Raw genomic sequence first — 27,377 nt, 5'->3', positions numbered from 1 at the left:
AAGGTCACAGAGAGGAAGGGCTGAGTTGGGGCCTCTTTCACTGCTCTCTCCTCATCCCTCTTTGCCAGTGAGTGTTCTTTCCATTTGCCAGTGCAAACATTTAATAATGAGACTATCATCCCCCCGAGCATGCAAGTAATAGATAATCCCCATGGGGAGCCAGTTAGCAAACACAGAGAGAATGACTGAGGATTATTAAAGATGATTTAAGATTATTAAAATTTCGTTGATAAAAGGCTTATGCTAAATATCAGACAAATGTCTTACTGATAAGAGATACACATAAAATAATGGTCAAATTCGCCAAAGCATTTCTGTATATAGCCAGTTGGATTTGACAAAATATCTGTTCAGTGATTATTTCATTTAAGATTATGGAAATTGAAAAAGTTCAGATGGTAAATGTCACACTGCAAGGAGTAATTAACATTTTGATGTACCTAGAAAAACCTCCCAGCTTATTCTGTGCAGTTACTTTAAGATATTTAAAGCAAGATTTTAAATTACATGATTTCAATAATCTTTTATTTGAATATAATATTGACATATACAGTCATGGGCAAATATTCAGGGCAAATGTATTGTTATTTTAGTCAACATTTTGTGTGGAGTTTTATATAACTTCAGAGTGTCAAAAGCATGAAGCAGATCTTCATCACATTGAAAATGAAAATGTTGGCTTACAGTACAGCAGAGTTGGTATGGTGTAAGGGTTTAGGGCAAGGACTCTGGCCATTGATGGACACTTGGGTTGCTTCTCTCTTTGGCTATTATGAATAGCGCTGTTATGAACATAGGTGTTTGTTAGCTATTTTTAAACAAGCATAGCTTTTTATTGTTTTCTTTTTTCTAGTACTTACATGGCTTAATTTTTTGCATTTAGATCTCAGATCCATTTGAGGTTTATTTTGGAGTATGGTATGAGGAATGAATCCAATTTTATCTTTCGCCCCCCCTCCTAAATAGCTACCTAGTTGTTCTAATACCATTTATTAATATTAAAATTTCATTGTTTCCCAGTGATTTGAGATGTCACCTTTTCAATGTATTAAGTTAGGTCTTCTAGGGAGTTTCAGTTCTGTCCCTTTGGCCTGCCAGTCTTTGTGTACACCAATGGCACACTGTTTTAATTAGAGCATACTTTAATATCAAGTAGGGGAAATTATCTCATAGGGCAGAGAGAGTCTTACCCCAAGGAGAGATATGTCCTTCTACTATGGCCAAGGCAGTCGGGGAAGTGGGATGGGAGGATGGATGGCTTAAAGGAGGGAAGAAGTTCATCGGGACCTCCAGGACATGGGGGGGGATTCATTTGTCTTGGGGAAGAGTCCCCATTTTCCTGGAGAAGGGCAACTCATCCCTGGCACATATTTGTTACATACTCGCTATAGACTGAATGTTTGTGTCCAAAATTCATGTATTGAAATCTAATCCCCAAGGTGATGGTATTAGGAGACGGAGTCTTTGAGAGGTGATTAGGTCATGAGGACAGAGTTTTCATGAATGGGATTAAGGCCCTCATAAAAGAACCCTCAGAGAACTTCCTTGCCCCTTCCACACTTGAGGGCACAGGGAGAAGATGGCTGTCTATGAACCAGAAAGTGAGCCTTCTCCAGACACTGAATCTGATGGTGCCTTGATCTTAGACGCCTTAGCCTCTAGACCTGTGGGAAATAAATCTCTGTTGTTTACAAGCCACCTAGTTTATGGTATTTTGTTGTAGCAGTCTGAACAAACTAAGTACTGAACAATGTTTAATGAACAAATGAGAAGTTGGTTATTTGCGCTCTTGATATGGACATTTATAAAGGCTCTGGCAACCCTCTGGAGCTGGGCTGTGCCCCAGAAAAGGGGAATCAGTCACAGCGGGGTCCCAACTGATCCAGCTATTTGAAGCGTCTCATTGTTCTCTTTATCCAGGGAAGGAAGCTTGAGATCCTGGTGAAGACATCTGGAGGGGACCCGGACACTTTTCCATAGGAGACGATGCCCTGGGCCACATTGTTACACACCAGGGGGCCTCCTGAGTCGCCCTGTGGGCAGAGAGGGGCAGGGACACTAAGACACGTCTCCCTGTCTGAGCTCTCAGAGGAGGCAGGGTGGGGGGGCTTCTTTGGTTGCTGGGTGTGAGTGGGTGGGAGGTTGGTGGGTGAGGAAGTCAAGCCTCAGGATCTTTTGGTCCTTGGGCTTTAGCCCTGGCCATGGTTACTGTCTTCAGCCCAACTCAAGTCAAAGTTCCTTCCCTTTCGCCAGGAAAACGCTGCATATGTATGTGTTGTGGGTCTTCCTCCTATTCCCCAAGAGACTGGATTGATGGGAAAACCATCCCCAGCCCACCCTGGTCTGGCCCTGAGGCTGAGGCTGTGGGGATGGAGTCTGTTCCCACTGCTCCGGCTCTGCCCAGGCCTCTCTGTCCCAGGCAGTGTTGGCAGACCCCATGGTCTTACTCTGAAGGCGGATTTCCTCTCTCTCCGGTCCCCCACACAAATCTGCGTTTGGGCGGTGTAGAACTGGAAGAGCTGGCGGCACTGCTGATCCTGCTGCACTCTCAGCTGCACCTCTTGGAGTGTGTCTGCTCTCCTGTTCTTGCTGACCAGGCCCCAGCCGGCCACTGTGCACAGTGCCCCAGGCCTCAGTCTCTGCCCGGTCTGAGGTAGAGCCATCGGGCGCACGGCTCGATTCCGTCTGATTCTATTCCTCAGCTGGCAGGAAGGGTGTAGGATTCCCGCTCAGTGGGACTGTGGTGCAGTGCTCACCCCATGACCCCCACCACCCTCAGGCCCTGCCCTTGCCTCCTCCTCCACTGCCCCAGACACAGTGAAGCTGCCACGCTGGGAAGGCTCCAGCTAGACTGGAGAACCAGAGGACCCCACACTCCACACCTTCAGTAACATGATGTCATTCTGGATTCTCTGCTGACTGTATTGAGGGTGGCGTATGGCTCTGAGCACAGGGATGCGTTGCTGGGTCCTCTCCTGCCTCAGGTGGTTGTGGGCCCCCAGGGTGGCGACTATCGTGCTGCAAGGCAAGGTGGCCTGGAGGTAGGCCTGGCCCACAGGAGTGCTGGTTCACCAGCGCTGCAGGACAGGGGCCCGCCCAAGTGGGGCAAGACTACAGCTGAAGACATTGGGGGTACAGGAGGGCCTAGGGGCTGGGCTCTGCCCTGTTTCTCAGCAGCCCTGAGCTGGAAATCATGGGGGACAGTGACTTTAAGATTTGCCCCCCAGATTAAATTGAGAAATAGCCTGAGTTCATATTTTGAGCCTCAATGCATGCCTTCCATCTCTTCCTCTTGGCCCTTTTCTCCTCATTTGCACTGGCCTGTTCCTTCCCCCAAAGACCTGCTCCGTCTCCCTTTCACCCTTTCATTATCACAGCCCGGCTTTCAGATGGCTCCTCTGAGGAGCTCTTTCGGCTTGCCCTTGTGTTCCTGGCTGCCCAGGAACCTCCTGAGCTCCTCACCTTCCCCAGCAGTGAGCTGCAGTCAGCACAAAGTCTTCTCGCACCAGGAACCCCCCACAAAAGCTTCTGTTTCTGGCGGACTGGATCTGAAGATACGCCATGTAGGGGCGGGAGTGGGGCCTGGCCTCCCGGCCTCCGATGATCTCCCCTGGAAGGAAGCACTGGGCACTTACCTCTGTGCTCGCTGAACACACAGTATGGCTCCAGAAGGGCTGGAAGATGGGGAGGGCATGAGGGAGGAGTTGGGGCTTAGGATTGGGGTCTGGGAGAGGGCTCCAGGTTTTGACAGCAAACACTGGTGGCCTGAGGGGAGGACTGTTGCCCATCCTAGGCCTCAGTTCCCTCTTGTCCCCAAAAGGGGGAGAACAACCCTTGCTCCAGGCAAGGCCAGCTTCAGCCTCAGGTATTGAGGAAAGATGCTCTGCTGTGAGCACAGGATTCTCCCTGGGGTTCCCTGGTACTTTCTTCCTCAGGGAGCTTCCCAGATCCTTCTGAGTCCAGATGAAGACTACATGGGACTGGTGTGTAAGACTCTAGACATGAGCTGATGGGACTGTTACTGCTGTATTCTTACCTCCTGGGCTCTGACACATGGGCTGCAGAAAGAATTTATGTAGAGCACTTTTATGTAGCACTTACTATGTCCCAGGGCAATTCCAAGACTTTTATGCATGCTAACTAATTTAATTCTTGTAGCAACTCCACGAGGTCAATATTAACATCATTCCCATTTTATAGATGAGGAAACTGAGGAAATATGAATTCAAATAACTTGTTCAACGATACAGAATTAGGATGTGACAAGGCAATCTGGCTCCAGAGTCTATGTGATGGGGTCAGACCTCTGAGGGTGGGGACAGTCACTTACCTGCCTCAGCCCCAGGGGACAGGAGAAAAGCCAACAGAAGCAGGAGTGGCTGCATCTTCCCTGAAAGGCTGCCAGGTCGGTTGCTGCTGTGCTTCCTCCTGCCAGACTTTTAGCCCCCGAGAGAGGAAGGAAGGGGTGGAGATAGGGGGCTTGAGCATTCACACTCCCATTCTCCTGCTAGTGTGATAGGTTTCATCACCCAAGGCTGCCCAGGAGGTTCACCCACCAACTGCCCGTGATCTGGGTGAAGAGGGAGTAATCCAAGCCAACATCATGATCTCCTGCACAGCTGCTCAGTCAGTGCTGACTGCAGAAATAGGAACCCAGGGCTATAAGGAGGGGGGCTTTGGGCAACGTGTCCCAGAACCCTTACTCCACCAAATTCCACAGTCCCCAACAAGGCATGAAGCTGGCAGCTGCCCACTTTCTCCATTTCCTACCCCTCTGGGGGTAGAGCATCCATCCTCTGGAACTGCCGGGTTCTCTAAATGAATGCAAGTTCCCTGGATGGTTTATCCATACATCCTTGGCGAGGCTTGGATGAGGTGAATGGAAGATGGCGGGAAGTGGCAGGGGATGTGGGCGAGAACATGAGGAGAAGTCGCAGGGGGCAGAAGAGGAAAGGTGAAGCCTGCCCGCTGTCACCCTGTGGCCCAATGCCACCCTGCCGAGAACCCTGGTGCACTCACGTCTGTCTAGGAGCTGTTGAGGCAGATTGAGTGGCCACTCTCCCGAGTGGGTGGAGGTGCTGCCAGAGAAAGAAAAGGGAAAAACAGGGCTCTACCACTGACAATTACTTTCTCAGGTCACTTGGCGCATACAAACCTTCTGTGAAAATTACGACACAGTTGAAGACTTCTACATGCCCACTTCCCACCCAAGGTGAAGGTCTTTGTGTTCCAGAAGGTTCCCTACAAGCAGAAAAGGCCTAGTGACTTGATTTTGTTGAGAACAGTTGGATCTTAGCTGGAAAACATCTGAGATTCCATTTCATCAGTGACATGAGGGATGAATCAACTTAATTCACATTTTGTGCCCAGGGACAATAGCTTCTAAAAAGGAGATACATTTATTGCTATGCTACGTATAAGGCCCAGAGAACTAGAGCCATATACTCAACATTGGGAGAAAAGCACAGCAAATAACTGCAGAGTATCACAGTGGGCCATCAAACACACTTAAAACTGTTTGGAAGATTCTGTGTATGCATAGAAAACCATTATAGTCCAGTATATTTTTTGCAAAAATAGCAGTATTGAAGACTATTACAATTCCCAAACATTTATGGAGTGTGATAGGCCCACTTGAAAATCTTATGAACTTAAGGATCCTTTCCTTATACATAAATATATAGTTGTTCACTTATTTTTAGAACTGGCACGGAGCTTAATCCCTTTTCTAGAATGTGCTCCATGACATTTCTTTATGCATCTGGAAAGTAATGTGAAGAAAAAGAGAAAAAAGAGAAAATGTATAACAGCTTTATTAGTGTTTTAGCACTTGGGATAATTTTAATTAAGTGTTTCCAACATTTTATTTTGTGTTAAAAACATTAGTTTAACTTAAAAATAAAGGAAAAGGATAAAGAACAGCCTGCACATGTGAAAAAAGAGGAGTATAAGATATGCACCCAACAATGTGAATAAATTTGTGAATAAGGAATGTCATTAATAGTGACCTCGGATTTCATGCCAACCCTCCCACTAAAAGCAACCAAAACCAAAGCTGTTTAAAATGTCTAAAAACCTTACAAGCCTTGAAGAACTGCCAAAGCAGGAATATTATCAGGCCAAAATTGAAGGAATAGTGATAGTTCAATTAGGAAGCTACTGTTGTTCTGAGGGAAGGTGCTGAACACACAAAATCTGAACTTTGGTTTTGATAACCACATAAAGTGGAGATCTATAGAGGATATTCAAAGAATGTTATAAGATTTTTTCTGGAGAGTGGATGTTAGCCATCTGCTTTATGGGACTAGCATAACTTCCATGCCAAACCCAATAAAGACAATATGGGAAAGGAACATTAGAGACCAATTTCACTTTTGAATATTGATTCAAGCCAAATCAATCAATAAGCAAATAGATATAAGTAATTTGGGTTTATCCTAGGAACACATAGTTGGTTTTTCATTTGAAAAGCAATTGCTGTAACACATCCCATTAACTGATTAAAGAAGAAACATCTTGTGATTATTCAATTGAAGCAAAAAAGAAGATATCCCATGCATTTGCTAAAATTCTCATTGATTTAAAAAAACTCTTAACAAACTGGAATAAAAAGGAATGTCTTTAACATGATCAAAATTATCTACAAAAATCTCATAGCAATCATTATACTTAGTAGTGAAGTATTGAAACCTTTTTCTTTGAAAGCAAAACAATATAAGAATGCCTGAATATAAATTTTTGTCAGTTTTGTTCAACATTATACCAGAGGTTTTAACAAGTATAGTTAGGCAGGAAAGAGAAATGAAAGGTATAAGGACAGGAAAGAAGGAAACAAAATTGGAATGATTTGAAGAAATAGAGAATCCAAAAGAGTCTACACATAAATTACCATAATTAATAAGAGTTTAACAAATTTGCTAGATAAAAATCAATTTAAAAAGTTAATCATATTTTTATACATATAGCAACACTGTTAAAAATGAAATGTTTAAAAAGTTAATTCTTAAATGGCATGGAAATGATTAAATAACTAAACATAAATCTAAAAGAATATGTTCACGAACTCTTTGGTGAAAATTATAACATTGAATGAAGAGACATTTAAGAAGACCTGAACATAGAGAGATTCCATGTTCATAGATTGGAAGACTAAATATTGTAAAAATGATAGTTCTCCCAAAATTGACCTATGGATTCATTACACCAGAGAGGTATTTTATAGAGCTTAACTGATTCTGAATATATTTGGAAAACAAATGGCCAACAATAGCCAGAACACTAGTAAAGAATGAGAATAAGTAGGGAGGACTTGCTTGAGCAAATAAAGCCATACTAATGACGACAGTGTGGTATTGATGAGGCGTGGAGATATGGACTAAAGGGCCAGAAATTCAGATCCCACATACACGTGGATACTGACACACGCATACATGGATACTTGATTTATAATGGAGGTTGCATCCTCCATCATAGCACAGAGGAGACTATTTTCTTTTTTTCTCACCAATAAATGGTGCTAGGACTTTTATTGCAAAGTCAATTGGCAAAAAAGAAAAAAAAGAAAAAAAATGGTGCTAGGACAATAGATATCTTTATGGAATCCTATAGGGACACATATTTTCCATGTGGAAAAATAATAAAATGACCTTTATCTCACACCGTATCCCAAAATCCATTCTTGGGAGCTTATGGATCCAAGTGTCAATAAAGATTTGAAAATATAATGTAACAATATCTTCATGATAGGTATAAATTTTAGAGAATATATAAAAAATACTAATCAGAAAGAAAAGGATTGATGAACTTGTTATATTAAAATTGAGAGAAACAAATGACAATTCATAAAGTGGACAAAGATGTTTGTAACACATATTACCGACAAAAGACTTACATTCAAATTATATAAACAACTTCTATAAATCAGTATGAAAAGGATAATCAATTAAATGAAAAAATGGGCAAAGGGAATGAGCAGCCTTGTCTCCAAACAGGAAATCCAAGTGGTCAATAAACATATGAAAATGTGTCACTCCACTAGATACTGGAGAAGCACCAATTTAAAGCACAATGAGATACCACTTACAGCCACCAGGTTGGCTCTGTCCCACTCCTAGGTATATACCCTAGAGAAACAAGTGCAAATTTCTACCAGAGATATGTCCAAGAAGGTCATAGCAACATTATTCATGATAGCCCCAAACTGGAAACACTTGGAAGGTCTTCTAACAGCAGCACTAGTAATCAAATTGTGGTGTATTTATATAATCGAATAATGTATAGCCATGCAAATGAATGAACTCTTGCCTCATGCATCTACACAAACAAAGCTTACAAACATAATGTTGAAAGAACCCAAGAAGACTACACTCAGCATGGTTTTATTTACATAAAGTTCAAAACTAGACAACATAAAACTATATTGCATAGAAATGCATACTTACCTGGTAAATGTGTAATGAAAAGCAAGGAAGTAGTTATCATAAAAGTCAGAACATTAATTACCTCTAGGTTTGGAGGGCAGAGAGGGCATTTTGACCAGGAAAAGATGATGGAGTGTTTCTGTGGTGTTGACCATGCTCTATTTCTTGATATCAGATGCCTTATAGTTATTCTTTAAACTGTATGTTTATGTTTTATGTGCTTTTCATGTATGTATATTTTGCAATATGTTTTCAAAGAAATGCCAGAGGGTGAGGGTGAGAGAGAACATTTGGATGGAGAGGGGAATATATGAGAGTAGAGTGGGGCACATACTTTTGAAATATTTTATTTTCTATTTTAATAAAAAAGTATGATATTTCAAGAAAAAAGACGGTGATATGTTTCACAATAACCATAGCTGGTTACATCTGCCTTGGACTGTTTTATTACATTTCCGTCGGTTACAATGTTTTTCTCCTCTGGGATGTTGGGACATTATGGTAGGGTGCGTCTCACCTCCTCCCTGGGGCCCATAAGCCACCAACAATGCAAGTCCCCTGAGCAGGCAGTTGCCAGCTGTTGCTGAGTCAAATCCCCCTCCCTCCCTCTGATGCTACTCTAGTCAGTAAGCAATCTGGTTCCTCTTGGCTTTGTAGGAGACTGACCAGTTTACCACTGAGGCACTCCAGCTGCTCAAGGCTACCTTAACATTACTCTTAGAAGGATGTTTTGGAAGCTCCTTGGAAAGTTTCTACTGATGGCTTGTGATTGTTTTATTAACTGTCAATGCTGGAGATGGCTGTGCCCAAGTCATTGTCTTCTGGCCACAAGTGTCTGCAGGGAGCCAGACACTTCCTTGTCACAAACTGGCCTGTGTTCTTGTCCTTAGGGACAAGCAAGGAAGAGCAGGTGACAAAGGAAAGAACTCCTGAAAGTGTCCTGAAGTACATGATTTTGCTGTAGCAAACTCACTGGGATTTGCTTAAAATCTTTCCACCAAAGTAGTTAGAGGGAAAGAGGTACACTGGAAGCCCTGAATGTGACAGAAAAAGATTTGAAAAAAGGTCAAGGTCCTTAGTGTTTCCTGGCCAAAAAGCTTCCTTCTAAGACTGAGCACCTAACCCTGGGACCCTGAGTAAATGTGTGAAAGAGGTAGAGGTAAAGTATTCCTTGAGACCCTCTTCCAAAAATGCTCAGATAATCCAAATATTCAACAATAATAGAATGATAATATAAATTATGACGTATTAATGAGATGACATGCTTTAGAAGACTATTTAGTGGCATGGAGAAATTCATGTCATCTGATATATTAATATGTAAACTTTTTAAATTGATCTATAATAATTGTACATATTTATGGGATACATGTAATATTTTGATACATGCATACAATGCGTAATGGCAAATCAGAGTGCTTAGAATATCCATTACTTCAAACATTTATCATTTCTTTGTGTTGAGAACATTTCAAGGCTTCTCTTCTAGCTATTTTGAAACATGCAATGTATTGTTGCTAACTATTATCACCCTACTGTGCTTTTGAACACTAGAACTTATTTCTTCTACATAACCGTATGTTTGTACCCATTAACTAATCTCTCTTCATCTTCTCCTCCCCACTCTCAGTCTCTGGTAGCTATTATTCTACTCTCCACCTCCATGAGGTCAACTTTTTTTTTAGCTCTCACACGTGAGTGAGAACATGCAATGTTTGTCTTTTTGTACCGGGCTCATTTTATTTATTAATGACATAATGACCTCCAGTTCCATCCATGTTGCTGTGAATGACAGGATTTCATTCTTGTTTATGGCTGGATAGTATTCTATTGTGTATATATACACCATATTTTCTTTATCCATTCATCTTCTGATGGACACAGGTTGATTCCATATCTTTGCTATCGTGAATAGTGCTGCCATAAACCTGAGAGTGTAGGTATCCCTTTGATAAACTGATTTCCTTTTCTTTCACTAAATACCCAGTAGTGGGAATGCCAGATTGTATGGTAGTTCTATTTTTAGTTTTTTGAGAAATTTCCACATTGTTTTCCATAATGGCTGCACTAATTCACATTCCTATCAACAGTGTTTAAGAGTTTCCATGTCTCTGCATCCTTGCCAGCATTTTTTATTTTTGTTTTTCATAATAGCCATTCTAATTGGGGTAAGATGATATCATATGGTGGTTTTGATTTGCATTTCTCTGATAATTAGTGATGTTGAGCATTTTTTCATATACCTGTTGGCCATTTGTATGTCTTTTTTTGAGAAATGTCTACTCAGACCCTTGCATATCTTTTAATGGGATTATTTATTTTTTAATTTTAATTTTTGTTATTTTTTTAGAGTTGGGGTCTCTCTCTGTTGCCCAGGCTGGAGTACAGAGGCACAATCATAGCTCCATGAAACCTTAAACCCCTGGGTTGAAGCGACCTTCCTACATCAGCCTCCTGAGTAGCTGGGACTACAGGTGCATGCCACCATGCCTAGAAAATTTTTAAATTTTTTGTAGACATGAGATCTTGTAGTGTTGTCCAGGCTGGTCTTGAACCCCTGGCTTCAAGCGATCCTTCCACCTTGGGCTCCCAAAGTGCTGAGATTATAAGGGTGAGCCACTGTGCCTGGCCTATTTGTTTTTGTTTGTTTGTTTTTTTCTGTCGAGTTGTTTGGGTTCCTTGTATATTCTGGATGTTAATCCCTTGTCAGATGAATAGTTTGGAAATATTTTCTCCCATTCTGCAGGTTGTCTCTTCATTCTGTTGATTGTTTCTTTGCTGCGCAGAGCTTTTTATTTTAATATATCCCATTTGTCTATTTTTGTTTTGGTTGCCTATACTTTTGAGGTCTTGGCCATAAAATCCTTGCCAAGACTTATGTCCTGAAGCATTACTCCTTTTTTTTTTTCTGGTAGTTTTATAGTTTGGGGTCTTATGTTCAAGTCTTTAATCCATTCAGAGTTGTTTTTGTATATCGTAAGATACAGGGGTCTAGTTTCATTCTTCTGCATATGGATATTCAGTTTTCCTGGAAACGTTTATTGAAGAGGGTTTCCTCTCCCCAATGTATACTCTTGGCAACTGTGTCAAAAATCATTTGGCTGTAAATGTGTATATTTATTTCTGGGATCTTTATTCTGTTCCATTGATCTGTGTATCTGTTTTTATGCCAGTACCATGCTGATTTGGTTACTATAGCTTTGTAGTATATTTTGAAGTCAGCTATTGTGATGTCTCCAGCTTTGTTATTTTTGCTCACAATTGCTTTGGCTATTCTGGGTCTTTTGTGGCTCCATATGGATTTTAGGACTTTTTTTTCCTATATCTGTGAAGAACTTCATTGGTATTTTGATAGGGATTGCACTGAAGCTGTAGATTTCTTTGGGTAGTATGGTTATTTTAATAATATTGAGTATTCAGGTCTTTGACTATAAGATGTCTTGCCATTTGTTTGTGTTCTCTTCAATTTCTTTCATCAATGTTTTCTTGTTTTCAGTGTAGAGGTCTTTCACTTTCTTGGCTAAATTGATTGCTTGGGCATTTTATTTTTTTTAGCTATTATATTAATAAATGTGATTGCTCTTTTGATTTCTTTTTCAGCTAGTTTGCTATATGGAAATGCTATAGATTTTCATATGTTGATTTTGTACTCTGCAACTTACTGAACTCATTTATCAATTCTAAGCGTTTTTTGGTGGCATCCGTAGGGATTTTTTATATACAAGATCATGTTCTCTGCAAAGAGGAACAATTTAACTCCCTGTTTTCTCATTTGGATACATTTTAGTTCCTTCTTTTGCCTGATTGCTCTGAGTAGGACTTCCAATATTATGTTAAATAAGATTGGTGACAATGGACATCCTTGTCTTGTTCCGGTTACTATTTAATAGATGAACGGCTTTCAGCTTTCCCCCATTCAGTATGATTTTAGCTGTTGGTTTCTCCTATATCACATTTATTATGTTGGGTTTGTCCCTTATTTGCCTAATTTGTTGAGAATTTTTATCATGAAGGATGTTGAATTTTGTCAAATGCTTTTTCTGTATCTATTTAGATGATCCTATGATTTTTGTCTTTCATTCTGTTGATGTGATACATCACATTTATTCATTTCCACATGTTGAACTATCCTTGCATCACTGGGATAAATCCCATTTGATCATGATGTATTGTCTTTTTGATGTGTTTTGGGAGTCAGTTTGTGAGCATTTTATTAAGGATTTTTGGTTTATATTCATCAGGAATATGGACCTGTAGTTTTCTTTTTTTGTTGTTGTTGTGTCCTTATCTGGTTTTAGTATCAGGGTAATACTGGCCTTGTAGAATGAGTTAGAGAGAATTTCCTCCTTTAATATTTTTGGAATAGCTTGAGAGGAATTGGGGTCAGTTCTTTATGTGTTTGGTAGAATTCAGGAGTAAAGCCATCTAGTACTGGGCTTTTCTTTGTTGGGAGAATTTTTATTACTGATTCAATGTTATTACTTGTTATTGGTCTGTTCAGGTTTTCTGTTTCTTCTTGGTTCAATCTTGGTAGATTGTATATGTCCAGGAACTCATCCATTTCCACTACATATTCCGATTTGTTAGCATGTAGTTGTCCATAATAGTCTCTAACAATCCTTTGATTTCTACATTATCAGATGTAATGTGTATATTTTTATTTCTGATTTATTTAGTAGGGTCTTATTTCTTTTATTCTTAGTCTAAGTCAGTGGTTTATTAATTTTGTTTATCTTTTCAAAAAATCAACTTTTTCTTTTGTTGATCCTTTGTATTTTTTTAGTCTTTATTTTGTTGAGTTCTTCTAAGATTTTTATTATTTCTTTCCTTCTTCTAATTTTGGACTTGGTTTGCTCTGATTTTTGCAGTTCCTTGAGATACATCATTATATTGTTTATTTGAAATCATTCTACTTTTTTGATGTAGGTGTTTAATGCTATAAACTTCTCTCTTAACATTGCTTCTGTTGTATCCCATATGTTTTGGTATATTGTGTTTCTATTTTTACGTGTTTCAAGAAATTCAATATATGAGGGTTCCAGTTGCTCCATTACTTCACATTATTTTGGGAAATCTTCTAATATTTTAAGATATTAAAAATGTTAATATTTTTGTCTTTTAAGATTTTGACAGGCCGGGCTTGGTGGCTCATGCCTGTAATCCTAGCTCTCTAGGAGGCCGAGGCGGGCAGATCGTTTGAGCTCAGGAGTTTGAGACCAGCCTGAGCAAGAGCGAGACCCCGTCTCTACTAAAAATAGAAAGAAATTAATTGGACAACTAAAAATATATAGAAATATTAGTCGGGCATGGTGGCACATGCCTGTAGTCCCAGCTACTTGGGAGGCTGAGGCAGGAGGATCGCTTGAGCCCAGGAGTTTGAGGTTGCTGTGAGCTAGGATGACGCCATGGCACTCTAGCCCAGGCAACACAGTGAGACTCTGTCTCAAAAAAAAAAAAAAAAAAGAAAGATTTTGACAGTCTCACTCTGTTGGCCATGCTGGAGTGCAGTGATGTAGTCATAGCTCCCTGTGACCTATAGTTCCTGGGCTCAAGTGATCCTCCTGTCTCATCCCAAAGTGGTGGGATTACAGGTATGAGCCACCATGCCCAGCCTGAAGTGAGTTTCTTGTGGGTAGAATATAGTTGGGTCATGTTTTTTTAATCCATTCAGCCAACCTGTATCTTCTGAGTGGTAAATTTAATGTGTTTACATTCAAGATTATTATTGATAGGTGAAGACTTATTCATTTAATTAATGATTTTCTGGTTGCATTGTATATCCTCTCTTCCTTTCTTTTTTATTACTGTTTATCCTTGTGATTTGGTGGTTGTCTGTAGTGGTAACATTTGAGTTCTTTCTCTATCTGATTTGTGTGTCTGTGTATCAGCTTTACCAGAGAATTTTATACTTTTATGTATTTTCATGAAGGTAGATATTATCCTTTCACTTCCAGATATAGGATTCACCTTGAGCTTTTCTTATAGGACTAGTCGAGTATTGATACATTTCCTAAAGTTTTTGCTTGTTTGGGAAAAACTAACAGAATGAAGGGCCTGAAGAAAAAACAAAGACTTTCTGTCTCTTTAAAACTTTGCCCACTCTTTTTGGGAACTGCAGCCTGGCCTGCATCCCTGAGGCAGGTTAAGTCCTTTGTTAGAGGAGATAACTCCTAGGTGATGCCAGCCCCCCAGGTCAGCAGCTAGTGGAGTTCTCAGGCTTTGTCTTGGACAGAGATGGGATGATTAGTGTAATTAACTACAATAGCCTAGAACTGAGGGGCCCTCCCTTTAAAAACTCTGTATTTCTGCCTGTGTTCAGGAAATTTGGATTTTGAAACAAGAAGGTCTGCCATTTTCCTCCTTTGCCGGCAAAGTAATAAAAATTCTCTTTCCTCCTCCCCCAAATACTTATTCTCATTCTTCTGAGGCAGCCTTGAGGACAAGTGCCAAGTTTTTGGTAACAAAACTTTATATTTCTTTGACTTTGAAAGACTAGCTTTGCTGAGTATAGTATTCTTGACTTCTAGATTTTTAATTTTTTCTTCAGTACTTTAAGTACATCATCCCATTCTCTCCTGGCATGTAAGGTTTCTGTTGAGAAATTCACTGTTAGTCTGATGAGGATTCCCTTATAAGTGACTAGACAATTTTTTCTTACTGGTTTTAGAATTCGCTGTATCTTTGACTTTTGACACTTTGACTATAACGTCCCTTGAATAAGACTTTTTTGGTTTGAGCTATTTGAGGATCTTTCAGCTTCCTGCATGTGGATGTGTATATCTCTTGCAGGACTTGGGAAGTTTCCAGCTATTATTTCATTTTATAGGTTTTCTATGCCTTTGCTCATCTCTTCTTCTTCAGGAATACCCAACATTTAAATATTTGGTGGCTTTCTGGTATCTCAGATGTAGACTTTCTTCATTCTTTTTTTTGTCTCACTGAGTTATTTCAAAAGACCTGCAGTTGAGTTCAGAAATTCTTTCTTATGTTGGATCTAGTCTATTGTTAAAGATCTCAATTGTATTTTTTATTTCATTCATTGAGTTCTTTAGTGCCAGGATTTCTGTTGGTTCTAGTTTATAGTATTTATCTCTTTGCTGAATTTTCTCATTTAGATCATGAATTGTTTTGCTGATTTCTTTGTATTGTTTATGCATGTTCTCTTGTGTGTCACCGAGCTTCTTTAATATCATTATTTTGAATTCTTTTTCAGGCATTTCACAGATATCTTTTTCATTGGAATATTTTTTAAAAATAAAATTATTTTAATAATTGTAAACTTTAAAATAGTGAATAAATTAAAAAATGGAAGAAATATGAAATCTTTTTATTTTTTTTGAGACAGATTCTCACTGTGTTGCCCAGGCTAGAGTGCTGTGGCATCAGCGTAGTTCACAGCAACCTCAAACTCCTGGGCTCAAGTGATCCTCCTGCCTCAGCCACCCGAGTAGGTAGGACTACAGGCATGCGCCACCATGCCCAGCTAATTTTTTCTAATTTTTTTAGTTGCCCGGCTAATTTTTTCTATTTTTAGTAGAAACGGGGTCTTGCTCTTGCTCAGGCTAGTCTCAAACTCCTGACCTCAAGTGATCCTTCCCCCTCGGCCTCCCAGAGTGCTAGGATTACAAGTGTGAGCCACTGTGCCCAGGCAAGAAATATGTCAGTCTTAATCTCACCATCCAGTTGATCATTGTTAACAGCGTTGTATTTTCATCTAGATTTTTTTCTTTGTATATTTTTACATAGGTGTGATCACAATATATTTACTTTTGAATCCTATATTTTAATTATTTAGCATAAATATTTCCCTCATTTTATTAAAAATCTATTAGTGAATATCATTTTAGAATCAAATTCATATGTAATAAATAGACTTAATTTATTAAATAATACATAAAAGTTGTGAAAAATTAGGAAAATGGATATGTAGGAAGAACAAAAGCTAAAAGAAAAATATATGTATAAGCAAAAATTTAATTATAATATATGCTAATCTATAACCTGCTTCTACTTAAGCATACCTGGTGAATATTCTTCCATGTAACAAAATGTAATAGTATATCATAACTTTAAGGATTCTGTAATGATTAGTAATATGCCACTTTTAAAAACGAATAGCCAAATTAGTGCTGGACATTGGCATTGTTTCTAAGATTTTACTTGTGTAACAAGGTTTTTACAAGGAATAACCTTGTTCAGTTTTCTTGGTGTGATTGATAGCTGGGTCAAAGACTTTTTTTTTTTTAAAGGATCTTTGTATGTAAGTTGTGAAAATGTCATTTTCTCAATGTCCATACTGAATCTGAGTGCTATCATTTTTGTAAATCCTTCCCAATATGATAAGCAAGAAATTATTAATATTTTAATTTTTCATTGAGTAATTAGTGAGCTTTAACTTGCTCCTAAATGCTTATTTGTGTTTTTTTTTTTTTTTTTTTAAATAACTTGCCTCTTAATGTACTTCGCCTAGTTTTGTACAGCTGTGGATAAGGTAGATGCTAACTGCTGTATAGTGCATAGGGCAAATGCACTATACTTTATAATTTCCCTATTTTGGACATTAATACTGATTCCAATTTGGGGTCTATTATAAATAATGCTGTGATGAACATTTTTATGAATAACTCTCCTACATACACATACACTGTCACACACACACATACACATACACACTTTAGATCTTACATAGGATAAAGTCCTAGAAATAAAAATCACTAGATCAAGAAAGAGAAATAAATGTAAATTTATGTGGAGATCACTTTAAAGAAAGATGTATCAAGAGCAGCCCAGTCTTCATGATGCTACAGTCATTCTAAGGCAATGTCTTTTCTTCCTAATGCATCTTATACTCAGTGTCAAGTATTTCTATCAGGTGTAAGAGGCAAGACTGACCCATCAGGCATGGTCCTTGCCCCTGGTGGAGGACATCTTTGGTCACTCTGTTGCTGTCTCTGGCTTCCATCCTGGGACTCTATGGAGCTCTTAATGGCTGACTTTCTGGGGTGTCTACATTTCTTCTGTGTGGTTGCCCCCAGCTCCTGCACGCTCTACTGTTCACTTGCTCACGTCTGTATGCAGTTAACTCGTCTCTCATCTATACTACTGCCAGTGTTGTGATCCCCAGGGGAAGACTTGTCAAGTGGACAACGTGAAAAATAAGTGTATTTGCTTTTCCTCTTATTTTAAAATGTGTTGGATTTTGTTTTTTTCTGAATCCATGTGATTTGTTATTCTTTTTAGGGGAAGTTGCTCCTTTGTCCAGTTTTGGTCCCACTTGATGCAGTTTTGTCCAGCTATTGTGAATTTATTATGTCCTGTCACATCTGACTCACTGGTGGTACCGTTTGGCAGATAAGGATCCTAAATGAGGTCATCTGGGTCACAAGTGAGTATCTTGCACTTGAACCGTAGCATTTCTTAGGTTTATGGGCTGAGGTTCATGTCTTCCACGTGTAAAATTAACAAAGTTACGGCTGTTCCTGTTGCTTCCTTCTTCCCCTCCCACCTCTGGATACAGACTCCACTGAGCATAGATGAGAAAGCTCAGGACCTGAGGGTCTCTAAGTTTCTTCCAATTTCACGGACTGCCCTTCTGGAATGAAACCAGATCAGGCATGTGACACTGTAATTTGCAGATAGAATACAGAGAATTTAATTACTTTCAAAGCAGAATTTCTTGTGGATTCCAAATACAGATCCATTTGTGGCAAACTTTCCTGCCTGGTGGAAGAAGAGGAACTGGGAGAATTTCGAGGAAATTTCTCATCACTGTATGTTTTCTAAAAGTAGGGACAAGAGCCTATCATGTGCCTGGCACAAAGAAAGAGAGATCAGCAAGTATTTGTCTCCTGGTGGATGGCAAAGGGGTACTTTCAGCCCCAGCAGCCCCAGAGCCCTCTGGTGCAAGGCTGCCATAACCCCAGGTTGCCAGCAGGGGGAGCCAGGGTCCTGAGGCCAGGCCAGGCTCCTGAGCGACTGGGGGGTGGGGCGGGGGGGGCGATGACTGCGCCCCTGGGGGCTGCTGGGCTAAAGTGAGGGCCTCAGCCGGCCCTGCCCAGGTGGGAAGTAGGAGTTGGCTCCTCTGATCAGCGTCAGGTGGGCGGGCAGCCCAGGTCTGGCTGGGACAAACAATAGAGGAGAATCCACACAGCCTTGAAAACTCTGATAGGGAGTCGATAAAGAGAGAGGCTGGCTCAAAAAGGGCTAGAAGGGAGGAGCTGGTGGCTAGGGACACCTGGGTGAAAAGCAGGGCCGGTGTGGGAAGGCCGGCTAGGGAGGAAGGAGGCCGACTGAGCTCAGTGCTGGGCCCAGGGCAGGGCTGGAAAACAGGGCCTGGTTGAGGCTGAGCGGCGTCAGAGGAGCATCTGGCCTCCCGAGCTGCAGAGGCCTGGCTGTGGGAGAAGCCTGCCCGCACTGGAGTGCTCGTGGGTTGCGGGGTGGGGGCATTGGTGATAGTGGTTGGCTTAGAGACGGTGAGAAACTCGTAAGGCCCAGAGAGGTTCATTTTGTGGGGGTGTTACAGCAAGTGTTACAGCGGGTGGTTCCGAGGAGAAACCGAGTGGCACACGGAGAGTCGGAGAATCAAAGTTTATTCGCTGGCGGGCTCAGAGGGGTCTCGCCACAAAATTCTGAGCCCCATCTAGCCGATCTTTCCCACTTCTATTAAGTTGGGTTGGTCCAAGTGGTGGGGTATCAGGTGGCTAATGCCCGCCAGGTAATAGATTAGTTGATGAGTCAGGTAATAGGTTTAGTGTTATGGTGATGCACCAGGTAATAGGTTAGTTGATGCACCAGGAAATAGGTTTATTGTTATGGTGACGGGCCAGGTAATAGCTTAGTTGATGAGTCAGGTAATAGGTTTATTGTTATGGTGATGCGCCAGGTAATAGGTTAGTATTATGCTGATGCGGGTCTTCCATGAGGGGTGGGGGTCTCAGGTGCCTGATGTGCCAAGTAATAGATGGGGGTTTTGCTTATCAGGGGGAGAAGATTGTCTGTGGCAGAAAATTAGGTATGAAAGACACATGAGTGAGAATTTGATGAGAAATTGTACAGCATGGGTTTTAGGGAGGGAAAGGAGGAACCGGTGGGGGAAAGGAGGAAGCAAAACGAGAATTGACAGGGGCTGCCTGGAGCAGCGTTGTCACATATTGAAAGCAGTTCAATGCATAGACAAGACTTCAGTCATATTGATGCTCGAGATCCATTTATTGCAATCCTGCATTCCCCACTGTCCACCTCTGTGGGATTCTTGCCTCTGCCCAGAAAAGATGGTCAAGCTCAGAGGAAGGTCAGTCTTACCCCTGCTGTCAGCAGCTACGCTTCATTGTTTTCCGTATCCAGGGCAGGAAATGTGAGACCTTCATGAATATTCCTGGAGGGGTCCCATTTATTCGTCCACGGGACACGATACCCTGGATCATGTTCTTACACACGAGGGGGCCACCGGAATCCCCCTGTGGGCAGAGACAGGAAAAACTGAGCTGGCTTCCCCAGGCATGGGTGGTCTCTGTTAGGGGGCTGTGTATGTGGCATCAGGGCCAGGGCAGCCTTCTTGTCACCTCCCTGAGTCCTGGGGCTCCAGTATGTTCCTGACTGTTCTTTCCAGCTCAACCCAGGCCAAGGCTTTCTCTGCAGTCCTCAGGGATATACTCTGGTGGTAACGCTGCTATGGGATGAAGCTTCCACATGCCCACCTGCATCTGCCCAGGACATGGACTAAAGACTGGATTCCTGGGGCACCCAGGCTGCCCAAGCTCTCGGTTGAGTGAAGGAGATGGCCAACCTTAGAAAACGGTCCTTTTTAAGTAATTCTCACTACTCCCACTACAGCTAAGCTTCTGAGAATTTGGCCCTGGATCCTCCAGAATCTGCTTCCAGCCATGGTGAACTCCCTAAAAGTCCAGCCCATCATGGATTCCAGGCTCCAGTAATACGGTGTGGTATAAATGGCTCCGTATCGCCCTTTGCCTCCTCTTTATATTTCTCATATCACTCTGTGAATGCCACCACAGCACGGCTTACAAACCAGGCCGGTCAGCTCTTTGCCCACGCTGGGAGCCCTAATGATAATAACCTTACTCTCCACGTCTCCCACTATGCACGCTCTGTGACATCTCTATGTGCCTACAGTCCAAGAGGCCCTCTGCCTTCTCAGAACTGTGAACTCTTCTGGCCATGTGTGCCCTTAGGATTCTTGGCTATTGCCCCTAGCAGCTCTGCTTTTAGCTCTCCTTTTCAAACCCTGCATTCTCCGCTATCTGGTAACATTCATACAAAACTATGCCTCTAACATAGCTTTCAAGACCATCCGTTTTCAACCACCTTCCCCTTAATGATTCAAATGAACTCTCTCCATAAAAAGATCTCATTGGTCATTACCAGCTGGAAGCAGTTCCAGAAGAAAGACCTCCACCCATTTTCCCTGCTTCTGAGTTCATTTCTTTAAATAGAAATTTTAAGTTTAACCATAGAAAGGGGGGAATGAAAGGGGTGGCCTTGCTCAAATAACAGGAAAATACCTAATCCCACAATTTCCTAATGACATCTAAAGATCAATCATGAGCTTTCTGCCTGATCTCTGCTCTTTGTCTCCCTGTTGGCAGCTCTGTTTTTACATCTAAAAGGAACCCAGCAGACAAAAGGAAATGTAAATTTTTCCTTTTAGGTTGCTAGACCTATTGACTAAAACTGCCCTTTAGACTCAGTTTCTACAGCCTAGAGTAGTTCTTCAGAAGCTCCTGGAAGACAGCAGCAGCAGGGACAAACTTCCGGCATCAGATCCTGCCCCAAATCATATCTTGAGGGCAAGATCATGACAAGATCTCTAACAGCCATTTCTGCTATCAGTCTGTTGCTAAAGAAAAGGAACAGATACAGCAGTTTCACACAGCTGATTCTATTATCTGCCTGCCAAGAAGAGAAAGAGCAGATATGACAGTTCACAGCACCCTGTGAATTTGACAACAACCATAAATCATCTTTCATCCCCTTTTTTACATTTCCTAAATAAAAGTTCTCAGTAATCGGCTTTCTAGGCCGACACACTCTTCCCCTTTCTCTCTCATGTTTGGCCCTTTCCCACTTGGGAAAGTAAAATCAACTTATTCTATCCTAATCTTTGTCTGGAGAAATTTTTCTGAAACCTGTGTGCACCAGCTCTGCACTAGCACTTGACCCTAACCGTGAGGGCGCAGGGGCTGGCCACTCCCATACCCCAGATCTCCCTCAAGTTCCTCTCTCCCAGGGACCTGTTTGTGTAGATGCTGGAAACCTAACCTTGAAAGGGATCTTTGTCGTCTTTGGGTCCCCCACACAAATCTCTGTGGCTTTGCGGTAATTCTGGGGAAAGAGCGTTTCGCACGTCTTGTCCTGCTGCACGGTCAGCATCACCTCCTGCAGTGTGTCTGAGTTTTTGCTCTCCAGGGCAGTCCGGCCCCAGCCGGCCGCAATGCACTCCTCCCCTGGCTTCACCCAGCCCACGTGCTTGGGCAGCTTGAGGGGCCGCACGGCTGTAGTCCGCCTGGCCTTTGTCTCCAGCTGGTGGGGAAGAGGCAAGAAAGTCCAGGTCAGCCAGTGGCCTCCCGGGCCTGGTTGCCATGCTGGGGCTGAGCTGTCTCCCCTCTCCTCTGAGGCCAAGCAGGATGGAAATGAGGGAAGAAGGGACAGCATCACAGTGGGAGGGGCAACTGGACCAGCAGAGCGAGAGCAGCAGGACTTTGCCTCACCTGCAGCAGCATGATATCATTGAAGAATCTGTTAGAAGTATATGCTGGGTGGCGGGTGGCTCTTCTCACACGGATGACCTGCTGGGTCTTCTCCTGCTCCTTGATGTTGTGGGCCCCCAGGGTGACGTTTATGGAGCTGCACAGACGGCAGAGAGGGGCTGCAGGTGTGTGGAGTCACAGGGGTACAGCCCAAAAGCCATGAAGAGCAGGTGATAGCAAGGGCAGGGCAGGGCTGCAGCTGAGGGGAAACTGAGGGGATGGGAGGGCCCCAGGATGTGGCTGTCTGCTAATTGCACCAGTGGTTCTCAGGGGTCAGCTCCCCCTGGGAAAACACGTGAGGTTGCTTTAGTTTCCATTCTTATGCCAAAGCATGTCCCCGGCTCTGAATATGACAGGCGTGATCACTCTGATTTTTTCTTACCTCAGCAATGCCTCTGACACTAACCTTCCTCTCCCCCCATGGGACTTACCCGCCCTCTTTCTCCCAGAAGCCCTCCTGCACAGGTGTTCAGACAGCGGTCTCTGTGGAGTATTTCTTAGAGGGTTGGAAATTTCCTCCTCACCTTCCCCAACAGTGCGCGGCTGTCAGCACGAAGTCTTCTCGTATCAGGGAGCCGCCACACCTCTTCCGAGTCCCCTTATCCCAGATCTGAAGAAAGGCCATGTATGGGCGGGAGTGGGGCTTGGCCTCATGGCCCCCGATGATCTCGTCTGAAAGAAAAGACTGGAAGTTGAGGTAGCTGGGGCAGGTGTGGTCAGGAGAGAAGGCTCAGGAAGACGGTGCTTGAGGGTGAGGCGTGCAGTGAGTGAGCATCCTCCTGGACTTGGCAGGCAGCAGTTCTTGTAGGTGGAGCTACCTCTTCTAAACCTCAAAACTCAGAACCCCCTCTGAGAAACGAGGGGCAGAGCTTGTCATCGCATCCTACTGCAGACACACAAGGAGGATGTAAAATCTACCTTCAGGATTACAGAGCCCCAGAGGAATCGACAGAACTGCCCTGGGTCTTGCCTTCTTAGTGAGTCTCCCCGATCCCTCTGAGCCTTTGCTATCATGCCCGTCAGTGCCATTTTCTAATGATTTACCCATGAGCTTATGGAGTTGGATTTTCTAAAATCCTTAGGTCCTAGGGCCTAGGTTCACATCCTAGGTTCTCAGCAATTGTTTTTTGGCTGCACGAATGAATGGCTTCCAATTAGGCTTTGGCTAGGGTTTGGTGGGGGTAGTGTTGGTGGGCTTCAGGGCCTCTGGGATGGTGGGGGAAGCACTGCCAAAGACGGTGGAGTAGCCAAGGACCTGGGAAGGAAGGGGAAGTGGGGAAGCTAGCAAAACATGGAGTTCACAGGCCTGGGTGGATCCAAGACCATAGAAGAGCTGTGGTTGCAGCCATCTGCCACCTCTGAGATCTGTTGCACCCTGGGTTTCTGTCCTGGACAGCAGTTAGAGTGGGGAGGGCACTGAATAATTTAACTGGTTCTTAAGCTGGGTCCTATGACAATCTCCACTGCTGAAACCTGGGTGTCTGCTTGTCAGAACAGCCACCGGGGAGCAGAACTGGGATGATGAAGTGCTGAGAGATAGGATAGGTAAGCTTTGGGGTTGGAGGGTCAGAAATCAGAGCAAGTGGCACAGTTGAGAAAACAGGGACCACACTGGCCAAATAAAGCTCAAAGGAATTGGAAATACCTAGAGATGCCTTTTCCTGGGTTGAAGGAGGGGTTATTATTACTTATCTTTTGCACCTACACATTTTCTACCAAATGCCTTTCTAAGAACAACCCACTTTCCAGGTCATGAAGGAGAGGTCTGGAGAGAGGCTAACACCTACTAAACCTTTTAGGGAACACCCTTCCTTCTTCCATCCTTGTTGAATGTCTATCTAGCATCAGACTTATAAGTCTGGGTGAGGGATGGGAGCTGGGGCAGATTCAGGAAAATTCCTCACCAGTGCTGGGTAGAAGGGTTATAGATATAGGAGATTTCGTAAGATAGGTTCAGGCCTCTGGATAAGGATGGTCACTTACCTGTCCCAGCCCTGGGAGGCAGAAGAAAGGCCAACAGGATTAGGAGTGGCTCCATCTCCTCAGGAAGGCTGCCCAAATCAGCAATGCTGGTGTTTCCTCCACCCAGATACAAAACCATGGGAGGGGGATGAAAGAGGGGCAGGCTTAGTGACCTCACAGACCTCCTAGACCTGTGTGTGCTCTCCTGGTTTTGATGAGCGTCATCATACAAGTTGGCTTGCCAAAGTTCTCTGCTTTGGTTTAAGTGAAAATGGCACTGTTACCACATTTGCAACTCTGCTTCTGAGTCACAAGGTGAAAGCAAGAATAATGGACAAGAAGGTGGAGGCTGTTGAAGGTGTGGCTGCAGCTAGTAGAAGGGTGAGAACCCCCAAAGCTCCTAAGTGACTGAGCTGAATGAAGAATGTCTCCTTGTCTCAGCTCTGAGCTCTTTTTGCATTCTGATAAAATCATGAACAATTATTTAGCAAGCAGATCCAAGGATGTGAGAGACATGGCTCCTGCCTTTGCAAAGCTGATACTTGAGGTCTTAGTCATAAATTCTTTGCCTAGGCCAATGTCTAAAAGAGTTTTTTCTGTTTTCTTCTTGCATTTCTATGGTTTCACGCCTTACATTTAAGTCTTTAATCCATCTTGAATTAACTTTTGTACCTGGTGAGAGATAAAGGTCCTGTTTCATTCTTCTGGATGTGGCTATGCAGTTTTCCCAGCACCATTTATTAAATAGGGCTTCATTTCCTCTGTGTATGTTGTTGTCTGCTTTGTCAAAGATCAGTCGGTTGTAGATGATTTTATTTCTGGGTTCTCTGTTCTGTTCCATTAGTCTATGTGTCACTTTTATACCAGTACCATGCTCTGTTGGTTACTATAGCCTTGTAGTATAATTTGAAGTCTGGTAATGTCATGCCTCTGGATTTGTTCTTTTTACTGAAGATTGCTTTGGCTATTCAGGCTCTTTTCTGGTTCCAGACCTTTTCCCCATTCAGTATGATGTTGGCTGTGGGTTTGTGATATATGGTGCTTATAATTTTGAGCTATGTTCCTTCTATGCCTAGTTTGTTGAGGTTTTTTTTTTTTCATCATGAAAGTGTGTCAGACTTTATCAAATGCCTTTTCTATATCTATTAACATGATCATATGGTCTTTGTTTTTGTTTCTGTTTATGTAGTGAATCACATTTATTGATTTGTGTAGGTTAAACCATCCTTGCATCCCTGGGATGAGAACTCCTTGATCATGGTTATTTATCTTTTTGATGCTCTGTTGAATTTAGTTTGCTAGTATTTTATTTTTGAGGATTTTTGCATCTATGTTCATAAGGGATATTGGTCTGTAGTTTTCTTTTTTAGTGTGTTCTTTCCTGGCTTTGGTATCAGGGTGATACTGTCTTCATATTAGAGAGGATTCCCTACTCGATGTTGTGAAATAGTTTCTGTAGAATAGGTACCAGTTCTTTGTATGTCTGGTAGAATTTGGCTGTGAATCTGTCTGGTCAGGGGCTTTTTATTGTCAGGAGATTTTTTTTTTTTATTATGGCTTCAATCTCACTGCTCATTATTGGTCTGTTTCATTAGAAGTTGGTTTCTATTTCTTCCTGATTAACACTTGCGAGGTTGTATGTTTCCAAGAATTTATCCATTTCCACTAGGTTTTCTAGTTTTTTGTGTAGAGGTTTTCATAGTATTTGTGGATGATATTTTGTATTTCAGTGGTATCAGTTGTAATGTCTCCATTTTCACATCTCATTGAGTCCTTTCTCTTCCATTTCTGGTTAACCTGGTTAGTGGTCTATTGATTTTATTTATCTTTTCAAAGTATCAACTTTTTCTTTCATTGATCCTTTGTATTGTTTTTGGTTTCCATTTTGTTTTGTTCTGGTCTGAGCTTTGTTATTTCTTTTTTTCTGTTGGCTTTGGGTTTGGTTTGTTCATCTTTTTCTAGTTCTTTGAGATGTGACATTAGGTTGTTAATTTGTGATCTTTCTGTCTTTCTGATATGGCCATTTAAGTCTATTAACTTTCCACTTAGGGCTACTTTTTCTATATATATTCTATATTCAAAATCTATAGATTTTAAAAGCTTCGGACACTCTGGGCCTATGGTACTCATTTTCTACATTCTATTCACAAATCTGAAACCACCCTTTATAAAATTAATAAAGGGGCATATGGGGGGAACTGTGGTAGGAGCCTGAACTCTGCAAAGTTATGGGCATAGTTAGAAAATATATGTAACCAGCCATTGTTCCTTAGCTTGCTCTCCTATAATTGCTTAATGGTCATAAAGTTTCTTAACTTTCTTCATTGCTCCCGTAGATCACATCAACCTTCTGAAACCTAAGGCTGGTCTTTGTGATTATCTTCCAGACCCTGGTTTGTGGTAGACCAACTGATCCAGTAAGACCAGTGGTCCATACCAAGGAACTCACTCAACTGGTCTTGCGACCTGGGAACTTATGCAGTGCAAGAAGACAATTTCTGCTTCCCAACCCTCTGAGTGTATCCCTAGCCAATCAGTGACCCATTTCCCCAGCTCTTTGCCTGTCAAACTATTTTTAAAAACCTTGGCCCGTAAATTGTTTGGGACTTGGATTTGAGAAATTTTTCCTGTCTCTTTGCATGGCATTCTGCGGTATTAAACTCTTTCTCCACTGTAACCCCTCCTGTCTCAGTGCATTGGCTTCCTCTTGAGCAGCGAACAAGGAACCTAGTTGGGCAGTAACAAATCCATTCCTCTAAGTAAGTGCAACATGTAAGCTGAAAATGTATGAAGTTTGTAGCCTTTTGAAAAATATGATTTTTCTTTTTGCTCTCTGTATTTCTTTCTTTCTTTTTTTTTTTATTTCAGCATATTATGGGGATACAGATGTTTAGGTTACGTATGTTGTCCTTGCCCCTCCTCCCCTGGCAAATCCGAGTTTCCAGTGTGTCCATCCCTTGGATGGTGCACATTGCACTCTTTGTGTATGCATATACCCGTCCCTTCCTCCCCACTCCCCCTCCCGCCTCCCGACATTGAATAGTTGTTATTCTTATATGCGCACTTATGTGTTGATCAGTTAATACCAATTTGATGGTGAATACATGTGGTGCTTGTCTTTCCATTCTTGGGATACTTCACTTAGTATTCCAGCTCTCTCCAGGAGTATACAAGAGGAGTTATATCACCATTGTTTCTTAAAGCTGAATAGTACTCCATGGTATACATA

At 42.1% G+C, this 27,377-nt stretch overlaps 2 protein-coding genes across 2 annotated transcripts; both read right to left on the bottom strand.

Moving 5' to 3' along the window:
* Positions 1-1,801: 1,801 nt before the first annotated feature.
* On the bottom strand, positions 1,802-4,385 carry CTSG (cathepsin G). Its single transcript, XM_012647311.1, has 5 exons — positions 4,331-4,385; positions 3,463-3,610; positions 2,883-3,018; positions 2,448-2,702; positions 1,802-2,033 (listed from the first exon to the last, which is right to left on the bottom strand). Exons 1-5 carry the CDS (start codon positions 4,383-4,385, stop codon positions 1,887-1,889), a joined length of 741 nt encoding a protein of 246 aa, XP_012502765.1. The 3' UTR covers positions 1,802-1,886.
* A 15,237-nt stretch (positions 4,386-19,622) lies between these two features.
* On the bottom strand, positions 19,623-24,224 carry GZMH (granzyme H (cathepsin G-like 2, protein h-CCPX)). The gene is made up of 5 exons (XM_012647308.1): positions 24,170-24,224; positions 22,711-22,858; positions 22,148-22,283; positions 21,699-21,959; positions 19,623-19,876 (listed from the first exon to the last, which is right to left on the bottom strand). Exons 1-5 carry the CDS (start codon positions 24,222-24,224, stop codon positions 19,730-19,732), a joined length of 747 nt encoding a protein of 248 aa, XP_012502762.1. The 3' UTR covers positions 19,623-19,729.
* Between the last annotated feature and the right edge of the window lie 3,153 nt (positions 24,225-27,377).

This window comes from Propithecus coquereli, unplaced genomic scaffold, assembly GCF_000956105.1.
Source record: "Propithecus coquereli isolate 6110/MARCELLA unplaced genomic scaffold, Pcoq_1.0 Scaffold261, whole genome shotgun sequence".
Lineage (NCBI taxonomy): Eukaryota > Metazoa > Chordata > Mammalia > Primates > Indriidae > Propithecus > Propithecus coquereli.
Note: the sequence above shows the minus strand (reverse complement) of the source record. Positions and strands in the feature narration are given on the sequence as shown.

What these genes read in the sequence shown, in the direction of transcription:
- CTSG (XM_012647311.1), bottom strand. Translation starts at nt 4,385, where the DNA reads ATGCAGCCACTCCTGCTTCTGTTGGCTTTTCTCCTGTCCCCTGGGGCT. An exon ending in GCAGCTCACTGCTGGGGAAG is followed by an intron (nt 3,019 to 3,462) that starts GTGAGGAGCTCA and finishes CTTGCCTTGCAG; the next exon opens with CACGATAGTCGCCACCCTGG. An exon ending in ATGACATCATGTTACTGAAG is followed by an intron (nt 2,703 to 2,882) that starts GTGTGGAGTGTG and finishes CCTTCCTGCCAG; the next exon opens with CTGAGGAATAGAATCAGACG.
- GZMH (XM_012647308.1), bottom strand. Translation starts at nt 24,224, where the DNA reads ATGGAGCCACTCCTAATCCTGTTGGCCTTTCTTCTGCCTCCCAGGGCT. An exon ending in ATGATATCATGCTGCTGCAG is followed by an intron (nt 21,960 to 22,147) that starts GTGAGGCAAAGT and finishes CTTCCCCACCAG; the next exon opens with CTGGAGACAAAGGCCAGGCG. An exon ending in CGACAAAGATCCCTTTCAAG is followed by an intron (nt 19,877 to 21,698) that starts GTTAGGTTTCCA and finishes CTCTGCCCACAG; the next exon opens with GGGGATTCCGGTGGCCCCCT.